This window comes from Sminthopsis crassicaudata, chromosome 1, assembly GCF_048593235.1.
Source record: "Sminthopsis crassicaudata isolate SCR6 chromosome 1, ASM4859323v1, whole genome shotgun sequence".
Classification (NCBI taxonomy): Eukaryota; Metazoa; Chordata; class Mammalia; order Dasyuromorphia; family Dasyuridae; genus Sminthopsis; species Sminthopsis crassicaudata.
In genome coordinates this window covers 225,239,627-225,258,487 of record NC_133617.1, presented here as the reverse complement: position 1 = coordinate 225,258,487, position 18,861 = coordinate 225,239,627, and the positions used below count along the sequence as shown (strand labels likewise).

The 18,861-nt window shown below is 36.8% G+C and overlaps 1 protein-coding gene across 1 annotated transcript in view; it reads left to right on the top strand.

Moving 5' to 3' along the window:
- The first annotated feature begins 3,314 nt into the window (after positions 1–3,314).
- ARHGAP28 (Rho GTPase activating protein 28) overlaps positions 3,315–18,861 on the top strand; it is a 188,870-nt gene continuing 173,323 nt past the window's right edge. The window contains exon 1 of the mRNA XM_074275301.1: positions 3,315–3,637. Coding sequence (XP_074131402.1) covers positions 3,501–3,637 — 137 coding nt within the window. The 5' untranslated portion in view covers positions 3,315–3,500. The remainder of the gene's footprint in view (positions 3,638–18,861) is intronic.

The following is an 18,861-nucleotide window of genomic DNA, read 5'->3' as shown; positions in this document are numbered from 1 at the left end:
TAAGCCCAGTAGTAGCGCTGCTGGATCAAAGGGCATGCACAACTTGATAACTTTTTGGGCATAATTCCAGATTGCTCTCCAGAATGGCTGGATTCTTTCACAACTCCACCAACAATTCTGCTGTTATTTTTGAAGAGGTCCAGTGACATCATGGGGTGATTCTTGATTTGTGGGTAAATTGGATTTAAGTGAGGCAGAGATACACAAAGTCATCAATCTCATTCTCTCTCCCAGAATCAATTCCAATGGCAAGACAAAAGTCAACATGAATGGATGACCCAGGAAACAATTGATGATCTTAGCATCTCAGGTTTCTGATGACCAAGCTGTAAGCATTCCATAGTACATGCTTCAGCTACCTTCCTGGCTATTGGAACAAGTTGTTCTCATTTGTCCTTTTTCCTGAGAGAAGTCTTCACATGCTTCAGGTAGATACCCCCCAATTTCACTGAAGTATTTGAGGTCCATAGGTTACCTTAGTTTAGTTGTCTTCTGGGAAGGTTTTCCCGGGTGTGGTTGCTATGTATGCTACATACAGCTTCTTAGAGCCACAGGTGAGAGCTGGGTGATTAGAGGACACCAAGGAAGGATGAGTCCTCCTTGAACACTCCACACATGTCATTTATCTGCTGTACTACCTAGTTATAGCATATCATTTGTATCCCCAGTGCTTAGCACAATATACTAATTCAATAAATTGAATTACTGAATACTTTTTTTTGAAACTTGGTCCTTGAATCCTAGGGTTGATATGATTAGTAGTGTTTCATGGCAACTACAACCACAATGTAATTGGAGGACATATAAGGTATGACTTGGGCAACCTGGATCTGAATCATATTTCTTTTACCTATTAGCCATGTAACCTTGGGTAAGTCACCTAAACTCTTTAAATCTCAATGTCTTTATAGCTGTAAAATGAGGTTATTAATACATGTACTGTTTAACTCAGAGGGTTGTTATGAAAAATCAAATGTGATCACATCACCTCAGGAGACCTGTGTCCTAATTCTGCCACTTATAAGTTGTATGAGCTAAGCAAAGTTACTTAATTTATCTAAACTTTGATGACATCATTTGTAAAGTGAAGAGTTTGGGCTAGATGACCTAAAAGTTCTCTTTTGGCACTAATATTGTGTAATTCTCTGATTCTACTCAAAAGGACTTATAAGACCTGTGACTCTCTCAAAGGCATTGTATTGTTAATAACTTCATCTTCAATTTATATATTGTTGATTCTGTGGACTTAAAAGCATAAAGAAGAAACTTCAGTCACAATAACTACACTGATAACAATGTCAATTTAATAGCATTAATAGTAAATGTTTAATAATAATAATTTGTTCTATAATAACTTTTCTAAAGAATTACCCTTTCAAAGAATAGTGCTATAATATAATAATGACCTTCATTTTTATAGTATTTTAAGATTTGTTAAATGATTTCTAAATATTATCTCATTTTCCTCCCTTACAACTACCATGGGAGGTAGATGTTATTATTACACCCTTTTTACAGATAAGGAACCTGAAAAGATAAAGGTTAGACTTAATCTAGTATTACACAGCTAGTAAATGTCTGAAGCAAAATTTAAAAGCAAGTCTTCCTGATTTGGGGGCAGCTAGATGGTGCAGTGGATAGAGTAGGAGGGCCAGAGTCAGGTAAGATTCACTTTTCTTAGTTCAACTCTAGCCTCAGACACTGTGACCTTAAGCAAGTCACTTAACCCCATTTGATTCAGTTTTCTCATTTGTAAAATGAGCTGGAGAAGAAAATGGCAAACCAATCCAAGAAAATTTTTTGTCAAGAAAATTCCAAATAGTGTCACCAAGAGACGGACAGGACTGAAAAGTAACAACACCAATACATGGCTTGTGATTTCATTGGTACCTCTTAATGAAATCTACACTTTACGTATTTTATTTTCCAGGCTTATACAACCAGTATGTTATTGGGACAAGATTTGCCAGGTCCTCATAGTTCCAAGATCATGTCCTTTCCATAATACCATAGTATGTTTTTTTTTTAAAAATATGATAGGTGAGAAATACATTTCAAATTCACAAATCCCATTTTCTCCTTCCCAAATGTCCTCTTGTTGAATGATGTAATGACTGAACATAGGCTAGTCAAATACTGTTTATTGCCTTGACTCTTATTGACATCGAGGGGTGGGTGGTTTAGTGCATTGGATGGTGGACCAATATTAAAGTAAGGAAGACTTGGTTACTGCCTCTGACATTTACTAGATGTGAGCCCGTGATAAGTCAAGAAAATCTGGGTACCAGGACTTTTATGCAAACTAGTTGAGAGATGGTGCTCCCAACAATTCTGCAAGCCTCAGAATTGTAAATAACTTGCCAACATAAGTCCAGTAAAGGAAGTTTCTACGCAGGGAGGCTCCACCCCTTCCCCTTGACATTCAAATCACAGATCAAAAGGAATTTTAAAAAAATTAAACATTACCATAATATAAGTTTAAATTCATTTGTGAGCTATGTGTTGTAAGAGAGAGAGAGTACTGCCTTGTAGAATGAGCGGAGTAAACTAGAACCCTCGTAGGTTTTTCTCTAGCTCTAAATCTGTGGTATTATTTTATGTTCTTAGTCCTAGGTCAGCTAATAACTTGCTGTGTGACCTTGGAGAAATTTCCTACATCCATGGTGAGTGCTTCCCCTCCCCCCACGCCAGACATTCATTCATTCACTTGTAAAATAAGAGCGTTGAGCTTTAGCCGCACTAGGATTCCTGATAGCGTTTCCTAAATCGGTATGGGTGAGGGGGAAGTATTTTTACTGGTGAGGAAGGGAATTACCCGATCCTCAAGAAAATCAAGTTTATTGTAAGTTGACTAAATCAACAGAAATACTCTAGTATTTCAATTTCTCATGGAGAGTGGGTGGGAGAAGGAGGGCGAAGATAGAGATGGGGGCCCATTTTTCTTCCTCTCTTTCCTAGACCACACATTGTCTTCCATTCTTGAGCAGGCCCCTCTTTTCTCATCTGGGGCAAAAACTAAAGAATGATTTCATTACTCTCCCTCCGGGGCTGCCAGGCAGGAAACGCTCCCAGGGCTCGGATAAGCCTGCCTTTGGAAAAGGGAAAAAAAAAAAAAAAAAGAAAGGAAAAGGAAAAGAAAAAAAAAAAAAAAAAAAAAAAAAGGAACAAAGCCAGTAAAACTTGACCAGAGGCGCTTGCTCTGAGCCCAGTAGGATTACTACAAGTTTCTAGTTTCCTAGAAACATGGATCCGACCCCCACATAGCAGGACTAGTGGGCGGTGTTTTTAAATATATGCTAATACAGCTGACAGGAGGTGCTGCCCGGGCTCGCTCTCCCCTAGTCGTCCCTGACAGCGAACAGGGAGGGAGAAGCTGGTGGAGACTGGGGCTCCGACGTGCGTGGCCTTGGGCCGCCCCGGGGTCAGCGGAGCCACTAAAGCTCGCCCATGCTGGCCTTTGCTTTGTCCTTTGGCGGTAGGGGGGACGTGCGCCTCTGAGAATGGAGATCAAGGACTCCGGGAGCGTGGTTCTGACAGCCTACCATTCTTACGCGCCGTCTAGGATACCTAGAATTGAGCCGAGCTTCGTGCCGGAGATCGCGGCGCCCTCGGCGTCCAGTCACCCCATCAGCAGCAGGTAAAGCGCCCGGGAGGCCGGATTCGGAAGCAGAATTGGGCTGGGTTGGTTTCGGTTTGTAGCCGGCGCTCTCTGGTCTCGGCATGCTACTGATCCATTGGCGGCTGATTAGGTTGGCTGCTTAGTCACCTCATCATGCCTGGATTGTTGTTACACATTATTCTGCCCGCCTGATTGAGAGGAACTTGGTCAAACAGCTCTCTCTCTCTCTCTCTCTGTGTCTTTCTGTCTCTGTCTCTCTGTCTCTAAATCTCTGTCTCTCTGTCTGTCTCTTAATCTCTGTTTGTCTGTCTGTCTCTCTGTCTGTCTTTCTCTCTCCCCTGGCGCGGGCGTCTCAGTGAGAAATTTAAAATGGGATATTGGAATTGGACATTGATTAGCAGCTGGTTACCCCCACATCTGGCTTGCGGAGAGCCAAACTCGTCCTTCAGAACGATCAGCATTTATTTTAAGACACAACAGTTTCTGAAAACAGAAAAAAAAAAAAAGTTCAAATAGTTTATTGCATATTTTTTGAGAAAAAAAAAACTTATTCAATGTTCTCAGAAAACTTTTGGGAGAAGGCTCTTTGGTAATTTTCATCACGTACAAAAAAGTGAAAAAAGTCTTTAAAAATTAAATCCCAGTAGAAATGCTGCCCTTCCTCCCCTGCCTCTCAAACTTTTCCGTAGATTTCCCTCCCTCCCCAGTTCCCTTGTAGTGACTTCAATTGGTTCCATTTCTCCTGTGAAGTTTAGGGTGCTTTTATGTTGCTCTTATAGTCACTTTTTGATTTTACCTTGATTCCGTGTAGTGAATTCAATTAGTCGCGTTTGAGCTTTAGAGCGCTATTATGTTACTGCAACACTCTCTTTTTGCCCAGCAAATGGTCTTTTGTTTTAAAAGAGGAAGAAGACTGGGGACATTTCTCTTGGTGTCCTTTGGACGGAGTAAAGCTGGGATCTGTCTTACCATATTTCAACTTTTTTCTTCATTTTATAGGGTAGTGTCGCCCCCACTTACCAAATTATAGGAGCGACACTTGGGAACGTACAGCTTTTATAAAAAAAAGTATGACATTGATGAGAAAGGGAAAAAGTGTTTATGGAGGGTGACACTTGAACAAATTGTGAGGGGGTGGGGGAGGATTCACTAGTGAAAGCTTTTGCTTAGTGAATGCTTTGCTGCACTAATTTAGGTTATGTTTTCCTGAAGAAAGATGACAATCTTTAATTGTCTTCTTCCTATCCCTTGAACTTCTCTTCAGTTATGTGACTACAATTACCTCTGCTTCCAATTTAATTGTCTGGGGGGGGGGGGATGTCAGGCAATTGTATTCTTTTATTTAAAGGAGTTAGCTCTTGGCCTACACTCAGAAGAATGCCTACAAGAAAAGTAGTGACTGTGGTGAACAAAGAAAATATTATTTCTTTCCTAAAAGCAAGCCCATTGAAACTTTATTTTTAATTTATGGAAATGAGAAAGTGACATTTTGCTTTTATTTCCCCCTTTCAGCAAATTATTTTAAAGCCAACTTGAGGATGCAAGTTGATGGACCCTCATTTCATGGGTTTTTAGAGTCTACTCCATATTCCATAAGACTAGTGCTAATTGTCCAGATTATGGAGCACCCAAATAGAAAGGATATTAGTGATATGAGAGGAATGGCATACTTTGGAAGCTTGACCCCTTAATCAAGACTTGTGCATTTTGAAAATGGCTCTGAGGTTGCTATCTTGTCTGTAAAGTCCAGCAGCTGTCTGGTAGTAATAGCCAGATTCTGCCATATGGGCTGTCAGAAACAACATCCATGTTTCCAAAGGAGACTCTGGGGAGAAGGCTTATTAACGCAGCATGTGGCTTTGTGGAATGCATAATAGATGGCAGCAAAAGAATTGGATGTTTTGCTAGTGTACAGTACAGTTGTCAATTTATTCTTGATTGTTCCATATCCTAAGCATGTGGTATGCCTCTCCACTCCCCAGAAGAGTCTTTGTTGTTATCTGTCTTCTGAGGGGATTTAGGCTTCTATGTGCCCTTGTAAATTATATTCCAAGAGTGTAATTCATTGGTTCCCAGCAACTCCAACCAAAGAGGGAAGGCCCTGTATTTACTGAGCCAGAGGCCATCATTAATCCTGTGTCTGATAACAGAAAATAATCTGGTCTAAGTTATTAACCTTTGACTTACTAACTGCTGATCAATATACTCATTCTGGCAAGCATTAGGATTTTTATGTGCTAGTTGGGAAGTCAACTCTCTGCTCTTTTCATCTGTTTGCTTGCCTTTTCATAGGGCCTCTATCACTATGAGCCTACTGAGCATCAAGTGGGATTCCCTGATTTTGCAAGAATCATCCTTCTCAAGCCCTGCCTAACTTAAATCCATTTCAAAGAAATCCATTTCTCTTCCGGAACTTCATTTATCCACTGCTATCAGCCAAGTTTTTGGAGAGCTCAGGAGAAAAAGTTGGGTTAAAACAATAACAAAAAACCACCATTAAAATCATGAACATATTGTAACATATCTCAACATCTATAAAAAAGGGTATAAAATATTCACAGAATCCAGTGAATGAAACTTTTAGAGAAACCTCCATACAATTACATATACAATTTCAGCTGTCTTTGTAAGAAATGGGGATATTCCCCAAATGCCACATTGGAATTGACAATAAAACACTCCAAAGTTAAAATGAATTTAAGTGGACATTAATATGGACTCTCATCAAACTATGGATTTGGATTAGATGGCTTCTAAACTAGGTCTAGAACTCTAGAACTACCTCCAAAACTAGCATCCTATTTAATCACCTAATACTGATAATCATTTTTGATCCAGATGAGCTTTAGATCTAGGCATGAACCAGTTGGAAGCCAGTGGATGGGGGTAGGGCAAAAAATAAGCGTTTTTGAAGCACCTTCTATGTGCCTGGTACAGTGTTAGGGTCTTTGCAAATATATTTTCATTCAATCCCCAAGACAAGCATGGGATGTAAGTGCTATTATTGGCTCTATTTTATTATTGAGGAAACTTAGGTTAAGTGACTTGCTCAATGTCACACAGAACTTAAAAGTGTCTTAGGGTGGATTTGAACTCAGATTTTCTTGATTCTTCTGAGTTCAACCCCATCTCTACTCCCCCTCATTTTACAGATGAGGGTACTAAAACCTAAGGAGTTTAAGTAGTTTACCAGAAGATATTGGAAGAACAATTTGGTAGAGTGACTTCTAGTTTGATGACACAGGGGAGTCAGGTAGAACTGAGTTCAAATTCATTCTCAGATAGTCTATAGCTTTGTCACTTAACTTTTAGCTCATTTTCCTCAATTGTAAAAAATAGGGATAATAACAGTATTGCTATCTCAGTGATGGTTTTGAGGATCTAATGAGATTTTTTAAAGCATCTGGCACACAGTAGGCACTATATTAATGCTTATTTCCTTCCCTTCTACCTTCCTGTTCTAGTGATTACCCCATCTTCCCATCCCCCCACCCTCCAGTAAAGAATTTTAATTCATTTAATCTCTCAGCTTCCTCTTCTATAACTGGGGATAACCACATCTCATTAGTTTGTGAGGGTCAAGTGAGATTACTTGTGGTCTAGTGCTTTGAGAAAATGCAGTACAAATGTAAACAAGATTCTTTACAATATCACTCCTTGAGGGCTGCAACTACTTTTTTCCCTTTCATCTTTATAGTCTTTTACCTTGTTCCTGGCAGCTTGTATCTCTTTGTGTTGTTTTGTGGTGAAGACACCTGCTGATGAGTTTAGTAAATATTTTTCTCTTTTCTTTTTCTTTTCTTTTCTTTTTCTTTTTTTTTTAACTTCTTCCTATTATTGTATGAGGTCCTCTACTGTGGTCTTCATTAGACAAACTTCCCTTTAGTTCTATGGGGTATCTTCTCCATGTATTCAAGAGTTATTTTTATTTGCACTACTACTCTATAGCATATAGTTTCACATTTTTTAGAGAATAAAGTGACATTTTCTTTCTCATTGTCACAATCTAATCTGATTCATCTTGAATAGGAATTATTCTATAATCGTTTTCTCCCATAAATGTAAGATTTCTTCCTTGTTCTTTTTTCATTTTGTTCAAAGCCATAATTTTCCTGTGACTGAAAGTGGCTAAAATGATTTCACTTTGACCTGCCAATCAAAACTCAGTTAATGAAACTCTACCTACATATTGATCTGTTTCATTAACTGAAGTAGGCTATTAAGATAATTTTTATTGATTTTTTTTTTTCTGGAGCTAAAAGCCAAAGAAAAACCTTTAAAGCTTTGGAATTGTTTTCATTCAAATTCAGTAATTTAAAGTAAGAGTATTAAATAACTCTTTCTGGGGAAGTTTTTGGAAAAGAGGAACTGCCTTTGTAGGTAAATAAGATCAGGCTCACACCAATTTCAAAGAAGAATTTCAATCTGAGATATATTCTGTATGAGTTAACTAACTTCAGATAACAATAATGAAGAAGCATTGTGTTACTATGCAAAATTCTGGATTGTTGAGTAGTTTAACTTTGTTCCTAATTAGCAAAATAGCCTTTTATTCTGAGCATTGCCCATTCATTTAGTTAATTTGACTCAAATAAAAGCAGTGGGTGTCCCATGTGTTCAATCCATTTGCAAGATATGGTGGGGATAACTGTTAGGAAGCAACAGCATTTGGTTGGGAGAGGAAATGTCATTTCCAGGTTTACTGACACTTTCTATAGAAAAAAAGGATTGGAAGAGAATGAAAAAGGTTAGTTCCATTTAAAAAACTTAAAAGAAAAGAGCATTGTTTCAGGGAATGCTTTGCATTAAATGTTCTCCCTGGTCTGATTCTTACTTTCTGGGGAAGGGGAAATACCATCTCTGTCTTTGTCTCTGTCTCTCTCCAAAACACACACACACACACACACACACACACACACACACACACACACACACACACACCCCACCCACAAAATAAAAAGTATCTGAAGATAAGAAGCTATTCGAAACCTTCAAGAATTTTCCAACTTATATACAAATGATAGAAGGCATTTCTTCTGTGAAGATATAGTGTAAACAGCTTGAAGCATTTCTGATGTTTATCTCATTATACCATAAACTTCCTGAGGAGCAAAAATAGTAGAGGAAAAGAACCCACTCTTCCTTAAAAACAAGTATAAAAGCTGCCCAAGGTGATCATGGGAATTCAGACTATACCCTATTATTTGACTTTTCTATGAAGCACTATGAAGTACTCTAATTCATCTCACAATCACTTTAGAACAAGTCTGGAGAGAGTTAAAATGCTGAATTTTTATTTTAAAGAGAATATTACACATTTAGCAACTTCATTTTGCCAACTGGTGCTCATCTAGGATGGAGTTTTATTATTTAGTTAAGACAACATTTATTTTTAACTATAAAATTCTTGCTAAATCAGGCATTTGCACTGGGGTGTGCATATGTGCAGGCGGCTGTATGTACACACATGTACACATTCCAGGCAATAGTAGACACGTTTTTTCCTGTAGGCTTTAGAAATGCCCATGGAATGTCCTCTGGGATATTTACAAGGGAATATAAGGTATTTATAGACCATTCTTCATGTTATGGTTGAAACTAGAGTTAGCTTCTCTGGTTTCCTTTTACTGTGGTACTCCTGTTGATCTCCTTGGTACCTCCACATGTAGGGCTGATGGAAAACATCTGGCGCTGTCCCTTAGAGATCCTTTTATTTGGCTAGCTGCCTGATCCACTTTCAACTAGGTCATTTCTCTCTGATTACAGGATGGTTGGATTTGCCCACAAAAATGTAGGAAGCTAAGGATGCTGTAGATTCTCCATAACAAGGAATCTCACTTTATGCCCTATAGCAGCCATTTATGGCATGCTTGCAAAAGAGGTTTTTTCCACCTTCAAATTCTCCCTTTAAAAAAAGTCACTTTAATACTCTCAGGTTTCAGTTTCATTTAACACACTGCCTTTTTCCCAATAAGTTTGGTTTTCTCTAAGTATGTATTAGTTTTGCCACAAAGTATCAGAAAAGTCCTGATATTCCTAATGATAAGAAGAGGAGTGCATAAATGCAGATGTCACAGTTCATGATAATTCTAAGGACTACATATTTTGAGTTTTGAAGGATATATTTATTATTAGAGGTGGTGTTTTATTACAGTCTAAAATTAAAAATTGGTAGAGATAGTATGGTTCAACTGATAGAGATCTGGCTCTGTCACTATATAGATTTGGGTTCAGGTCTCATCTCTGATACATGTTGATTATATAAAACCAGGCAAGTCCCTTAACCTCTGAGTTTGTTAGGCCATGGGTCAACAAGGGATCTTTGAGAATCTTCAATGCGTTCTCAAAGTTATTTTTTTTGGTTACAATACTAAGATGTTTTAATTTCTAATATGATAAAATAGCAATTGATATAACCTACATTAATGAAAGCCTTTTGAAGGGTCTTCAGTGATGTTTTAAAGCAAAAAGCATCCTTGAGACCAAAACGTTTAAAAATGCTATTCTAGGTACTCTTTAAAGCCATGAATCTCAGAGAAAGTGGTCACCTGTTTTGATAAAACTGAATTTTTTCACTTGAGAATTCTTTATAACAATGAACTTTTAGGTACAGTCACTAAAAACAGTGCTCAAAAATGTTTAGACAGCTGTCAAAGTCTGTTCTGGGAAAGTTTTTTAATGCACTTTTATCTGTCAGATTGTTCCTTCTTTGTATCTTTTGTTGCTTCTTTTTCCATTACACTTATTAATTTCCTTCAAGGGTCTGTCTTAGGACTTTTCTTATTTTATTCATATTTATCTTACTTGGGTGATCTTCTTAGTTTCTGTTGTTATTGTTGTTATTCAGTCATTTTCAGTCTTGTTTCATTCTTCCTGACTTCTTTTATTTTGTTTTTTTTGGCCAAGATATTAGAGTGGGTTGCCATTTCCAATGAGAAAACTAAGGCAGTTAGAGTTAAATGACTTGGCCAGGTTCACACAGCTAGTAAATATCTGAGGCCAGATTTGAACTCAGGTCTTTCTGATTCCACTCCTGATAACTCTATCTATTAAACCTCCTTGCTTAACCTATATTATTGCCCTATGTTCCTATGAGTTAGATTATTATCTCAATGCAAATGATATAGTACATCCTGTCCTACTCTCCCTCCTGAACTCCACTCAATGCTTCACACAGCTTCCTTGGGTGATCTCACCCAAGCTGGATGTCCTCTGGGTTTCTCAAACTCAACCCATCTAAAATAGGCCTCATCTTTTTCTCCCAAGGTCTTTTTTTCTTCTAGGCTTCCCTAAGAGAACACTACCATCCTTCCATCCACTGGTGTCAGTCCTGTGACTCTTCATTAAGCCCCTCTACCTAATTGGCTGCTAAATCCTTCTGTTTCTAAATCCCCTTCTCTACCAACACAACCTTCATCCTATGAAACATTCTTGTCACTTCTCCCTGAAACTCTTGCAGTAACCTCCCAATTGTTCTTCCTGTTTGAAGTCTTTCCCCACTGGAATCCATCCTCCACTCAGGTGCCAAAGCGGTTTTCCCAAAGACTAATTTTAACTATGTCATTCCTCCCACCAAAAAACTCCCTTGACTCTCAGTTATATCCAGCATCAATGATAAAACTCCTCTAGTTGATATTTGAGGCTTTTCATAACCTGCCCCTTCCTATCTTTCTGGCCTTCCCACACTTTATTCCCCTCTATGCAAGTTATAACATACCTACACTGGCATCCTTACTGTGTCCTTTACAAATGACTCTCTGCTCCCATCTGTACCTTAGTTTTATTTGTCTCTATTCCCTCCCTCTTTGTCTCTTCTATCTTTTGGAATTCTTTGTTTTCTTCAATACTCAGATGAAATTTCACTGGCATAAGGAGGCCTTGCCCACTACTGCCTTCCTTGGACATTATTATGCTTCTACTCTCCATATTTCTTTTAGGTAACTAATTATTTATGTGTTGTCTTCATTAGAATTATTTTTTGTCATGACCTGCAAGTGAATTGGATTTAAGTGATAGAGGCTGTACAAGGTCACCTGCCTCATTTTCCCCTCCAGAGCCATCTGGGTCTAGTGGCCAGATATAGATCAGGATGACTAAATGTTAGCTACTCAAGGACAGAGATTATTTTTGTCTCCAGAACTAACACAGTTCTTGGAACATCGGAAGTGCTTAATAAATACTTGTTAGTTGGTAGATACAATTGTATCTAAACATTAATCTTTTTGAAAATATATGAATGTTTCTAATTTCAATTGAAACTCCCATTTCTATTATTGTAATTAATTTGCCTTTATGAGCAATACTTTCTGGTTGGTATTAATTAACCTTTTTCACAACTGTCTATATCCTCCTTTCCTGGCCTAATTACACATTAATTATTTCAATGACACTCCAGTGTCCCAGGAAACTGGACTTCCTTTCTATTCCTTACATGAGACTTCCTTTCCCATTTCCAGGCTTTTTCTCTGATTGTCTACCATGGCTAGAATCCTTGTTTTCTTCAGTACTTAGTCCAAGCACCAACATCTGCATGAAACTTTTCTTGGTCTCCTTAGCAAATAATGCTTCTTCCTACTTCCTCTGTTCCCTGCCCCCACCTTGTATCTGCTTTGTGTTTTGTATTTGTCTCTTTGTGCCTGTTCTGTCCTATTAGAATGTAAGGTCCATGAACAGGGATCATTTCTCCTCTCCCCCATTGCTGTTTCATGATAGGCACTTAATAATACTTTGTTGATCATTCAACTAACTGGTCCATGACAAACTGTACTTTTTTCCTTATCAGTTTTCCTGAAATGCTTCTTAGAGTACTCCTTTTTTTTTTTTTTTTTTTTTTTTTTGAGATAAAACATCTACTTTGTATGCAGTAAAAATTTCAATCACTTCCCTCATATAAAACTGTTTCCTTTGTGAGGCTCCACATCTAGGGCAATTCTTTTATACTAATTTTCTAATTCTGCATTCTCCAGGAATTCTGGAACTTGGGGGAAATTATTTTAGTGGTAGTGATAGGAGGAGGACAGGCAAGAAACCTTAAGCTTTAAAATATATCTGCTGAAAAAAAAAAAAAAATATATATATATATATATATCTGCTGATTCCATTATATAGGAGAGGAAAGGTCAAAGGAACTGAGGGATCAGAAAGGCTGTTTAACTTAATCATATTCTGTTTGTGTTCATCAAAGTATAAGCTCCTTGAAGGCAAGTGATGTTTTTCTCCTTTGTCTCCTTAGCACAATACATCACATATAGAAGTCCATTAATAAAGATCAAATTGAATTATTATAAATTATCATCTTTGTTGAATGTATGTTTCTTAAAATCCAGGATAGTGTTCTTTTTTCTTTATATCTTTAATGCCCACCTAGCCCAGGGGACATATGAAGTACTTCACTAATGCTACTTATTAATTTTCTCCTCTGCTTTTCTAAACTGGGCTTACCTGCACTCTAGCCATCCTCCTCATTCTCCTCCCACAAGAATTTGGACCTGGGATCCTGAACTCTGGTAGGTGATTTTTTTGTCTTTGAATGGATGGAGGCTGTTAGACCATTTTAAAGCCATGATATGGCATGTATACCTATCCATTTTTCTAGGTTTTCCTTATATATGTTCTTGTCTTCCTTTAGAAAGAAACCTCCTTGAGGGTAAGGACTATCTTTTTTGCTCTTGTTTGCATCCCCAGTGTTTAGTATACTGCCTAGCATATAGCATAAATGCTATTTCATTATTTTTCTGATTCTTCCTTTAAAAATAGATTGATAGAATGCAATAATGATTTCAAATATGAATAATGTAAGGGATAAAACTGACTGTACACAGCAGAACAGATCACATTTGCTTTTGATTACTTAAGTCGCTTTTTGTAATTTTCCTTTTTTATTTTTATTTTTTTTTTTTACTTCTTGCAGAGTTTAGTTCAATAGCAACCTGCTTCTCTGAATTTTTTCAAAAGATTATCGATTTAGATTTGGAAGGGATCGGACAAGTCATTCTAGCCCAACCTCATTTTTCAGATAAGAAAATGCAGAGAGACAAAGTTATTTGCCCAAAGTTAAATAGTAGCAAAGTTAGGATTTGAATTCAGGTTCTTAGACTCCAAATTTGGAGTCCAAATTTTCATCCATTTTGGTGAAATTGTAGCTTTTGTATTGAAGTTTTCTTTTTTTTTTTTTTTAACTACAATGAAAAAAGTAAGAGTAATTCTTTATTGTTGTTACAACAAATTCTTTATTATTTAGGACCTAAATATCTTTCTATAGATTAAAGAGACTTCTTGATTATTTTCTTTCTAGTTTTCTTTATCTACCTTTTCAGTATTTTACTATTACCGAGTACTTCCTCATTAGCTAAACAGGGTAAAGTTTATAAGAAACTGAAAGTCTTTTAGTTGGGAAGATGGAGGGTGGTAGTAGTAGAAAATCACATAACTGAATTTAAGTTATGGGTAAAATAATACTAAATTGACTCTGAATAAGGCCCAGAGGAACTCTCCTATAAGAAATTAATAACAATAATATTTATACAGTTCCTTAAATTTTGCAGAGTGCTTTACAAATAATCTCATTTTTGTCATCACAACCCTGAGAGGTAGGCCATTATACAGATAAGGAAACTGAAGTGGATGGAAGTTCATTGACAGGAGCAGGGTCACATAGCTAGGAAGTAACTGAGTCCAGATTTTAAATTCACATCTTCCTGGCTCAAGGTACAGCTGCCCATCTCTTGCTTCAACATGGTTCTTTCTTGTTTGTTTTCTTCTTCTTTATCGGTTTTGAGATAATGGAAATTAGCGGCTTCTCCATACATATTTTTGTAAATAGAGATATAGAAATAGGGTGTGTGTGTGTGTGTGCATTTAATTTTTCTTCAATTATTGAACGATGTACAAAAGTGGGAAGTAGCATCTTCTGCCAATTCTTTGTAGTTGAGGTAACTAAAAATTGGTTGGGTGAGATCTGAAGCCAAAAAATGTTGGCTTTGTACTACTTATGTAATTTTGGTTAAATGAATTCTCCTTTTTCAGTTTCTTTGTAAGGTAAAAAAAGTTCATCTAGATGACAGTTCTGATCTCTAGAAAGAGAGAAGGGAAGGGAAGAAAAGTAAGGAGAGCAGTAATCTTATATTGCCAACTCATTCTCTCATATATTTGGAAGTTATGACATACACACTTCAAATAGTGTATATAATCTCTCTTCTCTCCCAAAATCAACAAAAGATATAATTTCCTTGAAAAGCATCATCTTCTTTTCTAAATCCTAGCATTATGGGAAGTGTGTTAGGCATCCCTTAGAGACCCAACTGGAGCATCTCATGATGTCCATCAATAACATGTAAGCTAATTAGAGTCTCTACAGAATATTCTATCCAAGGTCTCTTGTCTAGACAGATTATGACTACACACATGAACAATGAAATCTAGCAGTGAGAGCTGATCACCAATTTGACAAAAATGTATTAAGTGTGTCAATTCTGAAGGATGTTGAGCTAGATGCCAGGGAAGTAAAACAATTATATTAGGTGCCATCTTTTCTCTCATGGAATTTTCAGTGTATGAGAGGTGATATAGGCAACATGTAATACAATTTAAAGCAGTCATTGTCAGTCATTATGTTAAATTTTGAGGATGCAGAGAAGGAAAAGACAGTTTATACTATCAAAGAAGCCACAGTCTAATGTGCAGAGACAGCATTCAAATTATATGCAAAATAAATACAAATTCCAAGCAAAGCAATTCATTGAACATTTATGAAGAACCTACTATGTGCTAAAACATCGTACTGGAACTAGGGAAGAAAAAAAAAAATTTAAGTAAGGCATGATCCCTGCCTATATGGAATTTCCTTTTAAAAAGGGATTAATGAAACTGGTATGAATAGCTCCAACATGAAATAACATTACAAATATTAAAAAGCAAATGATTATGTAAAGAGAGAGAATAGGGAAAAGGGAAAAGACTCATTGGGAATCAGAAGGCTTCCTGGAGGAAGTAGCATTTAAGGTGGGTTTTAAACTCTAAGTAATAGACAATCTCTCAGACAGGATGTGATTGAGTTGGAATTCTGTGTGGTATAGGAAATGATGAGCTGGTTGATTTAGAAAAACATGGAAAGATAGACATAGGAAGAAAGACTATCTTCAGAGAGACAGTTGACAGTTGGAAATAAACATAATCCAATATTACATATGTGTATATGAGTGTATATATGTATGTTTATAGCTATTTCTGTAAATATATATATATATATGTATATATACATATACATAAGCAAAAATAAGTGTGTATATGTGTATTACATAAAAATAAATAAATAAGTGTGTGTGTATCTCAATTGTAGTCTTCTTTAAAGTAGGTAGGGGAAAGGAAGGGAAAAAAATAAAGTAAAAATGTCCATAGAGAACAAAAGAAAACCAACAAAGAAATAAAGAAAAGTTGGGAAAACAACATGTAGTATTTATTATATAGGTTTTCTTGAAATGGAAATTTATTTTTATATTGAATCCTGTTTTATTATCTGTGTATCTGGCATTTTTTTTTCCTTTCTCATTTTTTAATTTCGGTTTAAAGTAAAAAAAAGGATAAGAATTCAAAAGTTGAGAAGTGGGGGAAGAAAGGTGTTCTCTATATAGAGAACAATGTTCACAAAGAGATAAAAGAGAGAGTGAAATCCAGAAGAGGAGATAATAAGTAGTTAAGTTTGATTGCAGTATGGAATATGTGGATGTGAATTCCTCTTGCACATATCAAACTTTCAAATGCTTGAAATACAGTTAAATACAAAAGGCAATTAGGTAAGCAATGACGGATAAAGAGCTAGACCTGGGATCAAGATTTGAGTTCAAATTCTGCCTCATTAGTTTGAGATGAGAATAGAAAGACAGAGTAGTATAGATTGTAGAGGGTGTTTAATGATCTTTAACTTAGTGGGTATTAGGGAGTTTCTGCTGTGTCTTGTATGGCTTAAGAACAATGGATTAGAGGAAAGAAAGACAAAAGAATTATTATTAAGACACTAATAAACTGTCAGAGATAAACAAATTCTATAATTAATAATTGTATGGAATTGCACCAATAACTGAATTTTGATATTGATTATTTTTCATGCATACAACAGGGGAGGTGGCAACATCTGCACACTTGAAAATCATGTGACCCATCTATAGTTTTTTGTTAAATATTTGGGGAAAGAATTAGAAAGGACCTAACTCAGAAGCCATATCTTCTTGTTTGTATCAAAGCAAGAACTATGTTCTCCCTCTCCACACTTAAGATATTCAGCAAATAGTCATCCAACTTTCATTTGAATATCTCAATTACCTCCGAAGGCATTCCATTCCATTTTTGTACAGCTCTGAAAGCTTTTCTTTATGTTGGGCCTAAATTTGCTTCTCTGCACATTCCATACATTGCTACTGGTTCTGACCTCTGCAGTCAAACAGAACAGGATGAATCCCCTCTTGCACATACCAGGCTTTCAAATACTTGAGACACTATCAAATACAAAAGGCAGCTAGGTACACAATGGATAGAGAGCTGGGTCAGTCAAAAAGACTGGAGTTCAGATGCTGCCTCAAATACTCACTGGCTGTGTGATCCTGGGCAAATCACTTAGCTTATGTCTGCCTCAGTTTCTTCATCTGTAAAATGGAGATAATAGTAGTATCTACCCCTTGGGCTTGTTGGTGAGATTAAAATGAAATAATATTGGTAAAGTGTTTTCCAAACTTCAAGACTTTAAAACTTAATGTTATATTTTGATTTTCTTCCTACTTAATCTTCTCCAGGGTAGATTTCCCGAAATTTTTCAATTCAAAAACCATTCATAATGAAAATTATATATGAGGCACTAGGTTCGAGGGATACAAAAATCTTGAAACCTTCCTTCAAAAAGTTTGCATTAAAATAGGAGATAAAATAGATTAGTAAATGGGAGGGAGAGTGCATTAAAAACTGGGAGTATCCAGAAAACCTTGCCTTAGGAGGTGATAGAGGTGAGAAGGTAAGGTGTTCCAGGCTTGCAGAACAATCTGTGCTAAGGCAAGGAGATGGAATGTTTGGTTTGAGAAAAGGTTGGTAGACCAGTTTTGGTTGGAACATGTAGTATATGAAATGTCTGAAAAGGTAGGCAGGAGCCAGATTGTGGAGGACTTTAAACGATAGGTCGAAGAGATTGTATTTTATCCAAGATGCCATAGGAAGCTTCTGAAGATCTATGAACTGAGGAGTGACATGGTTTTAGGAAATTGTGTTTTAGAACATTAGCTTGCCAGTTTCATGGAGTATGGGGTAGAGATGAGAGAAATTATAAGCAGAAAAAACAGTTAAGAGGCTATAGCAATAGAAGTGAGGATATTCTGTTCTAAGGTTGTAGATGTATGAATGGAGAAAAAGCAATCAGTTGTTTTGTATGGCAGGGTCCCTAATTTTTGGACCAGTTTCCTGACGACCTTCCTTATGAAGGATAATTTATTTATGAGTAGCACAAAACATCATTATTCTATGTAATTACATTTTAATTGAATCATATTGGCAGGGGTGGTGGTGGTGGTGGTGGGGTGGATGGAAGTAAAAGCAGTCAAAAATGAAAAGTTTCCTTATGAATTCTTAGATCTACTTTCTTTCCTTCCTTCCTTCCTTCCTTCCTTCCTTCCTTCCTTCCTTCCTTCCTTCCTACCTTCCTCCCTCCCTCCCTCCCTCCCTTCCTTCCTTCCTTCCTTCCTCCCTTCCTTCCTTCCTTCCTTCCTTCTTTCCACCCTTCCTTCCTCCCTTTCTTCCTTTTTTCCCCTTTCTTCCTCCCTTTGTTCCTTCCCTTTTTTCTTTTTTTTTTTCCCTCCTTTTTTTCCTTCAGTTAAGTGACTTGCCCAGGGTCACATAGCTAGTGTCTACAACTAGATTTGAACTCAGGTGCCAGTTCTTTATTTGAACTTCAGGACCAGTGCTCTACTTACTGTCTCACTTAGCTGCCATCTGTGTCTATATTTCAATTTATATTAAAGCCTTTAAATTCTATCCTCTCTTTTTTGAATTCACCCCTGATTTTCTCATCTTCAAACCTGTCTCCCCTCCAAAAATAAAGTTAACCCCCCACCCCTAAGAGTTACATTGTGGCTCAAGCTGACAATAAATGCTGACCATTGTAATCAAATCTACATTTCCAGATCAAAAAGAAAAAATGCATTGGTGAAAGAGACAGAAAAAGAATGGTCAGAGAAGTAGGATCAAGTCTGTTCTATATAACTTTC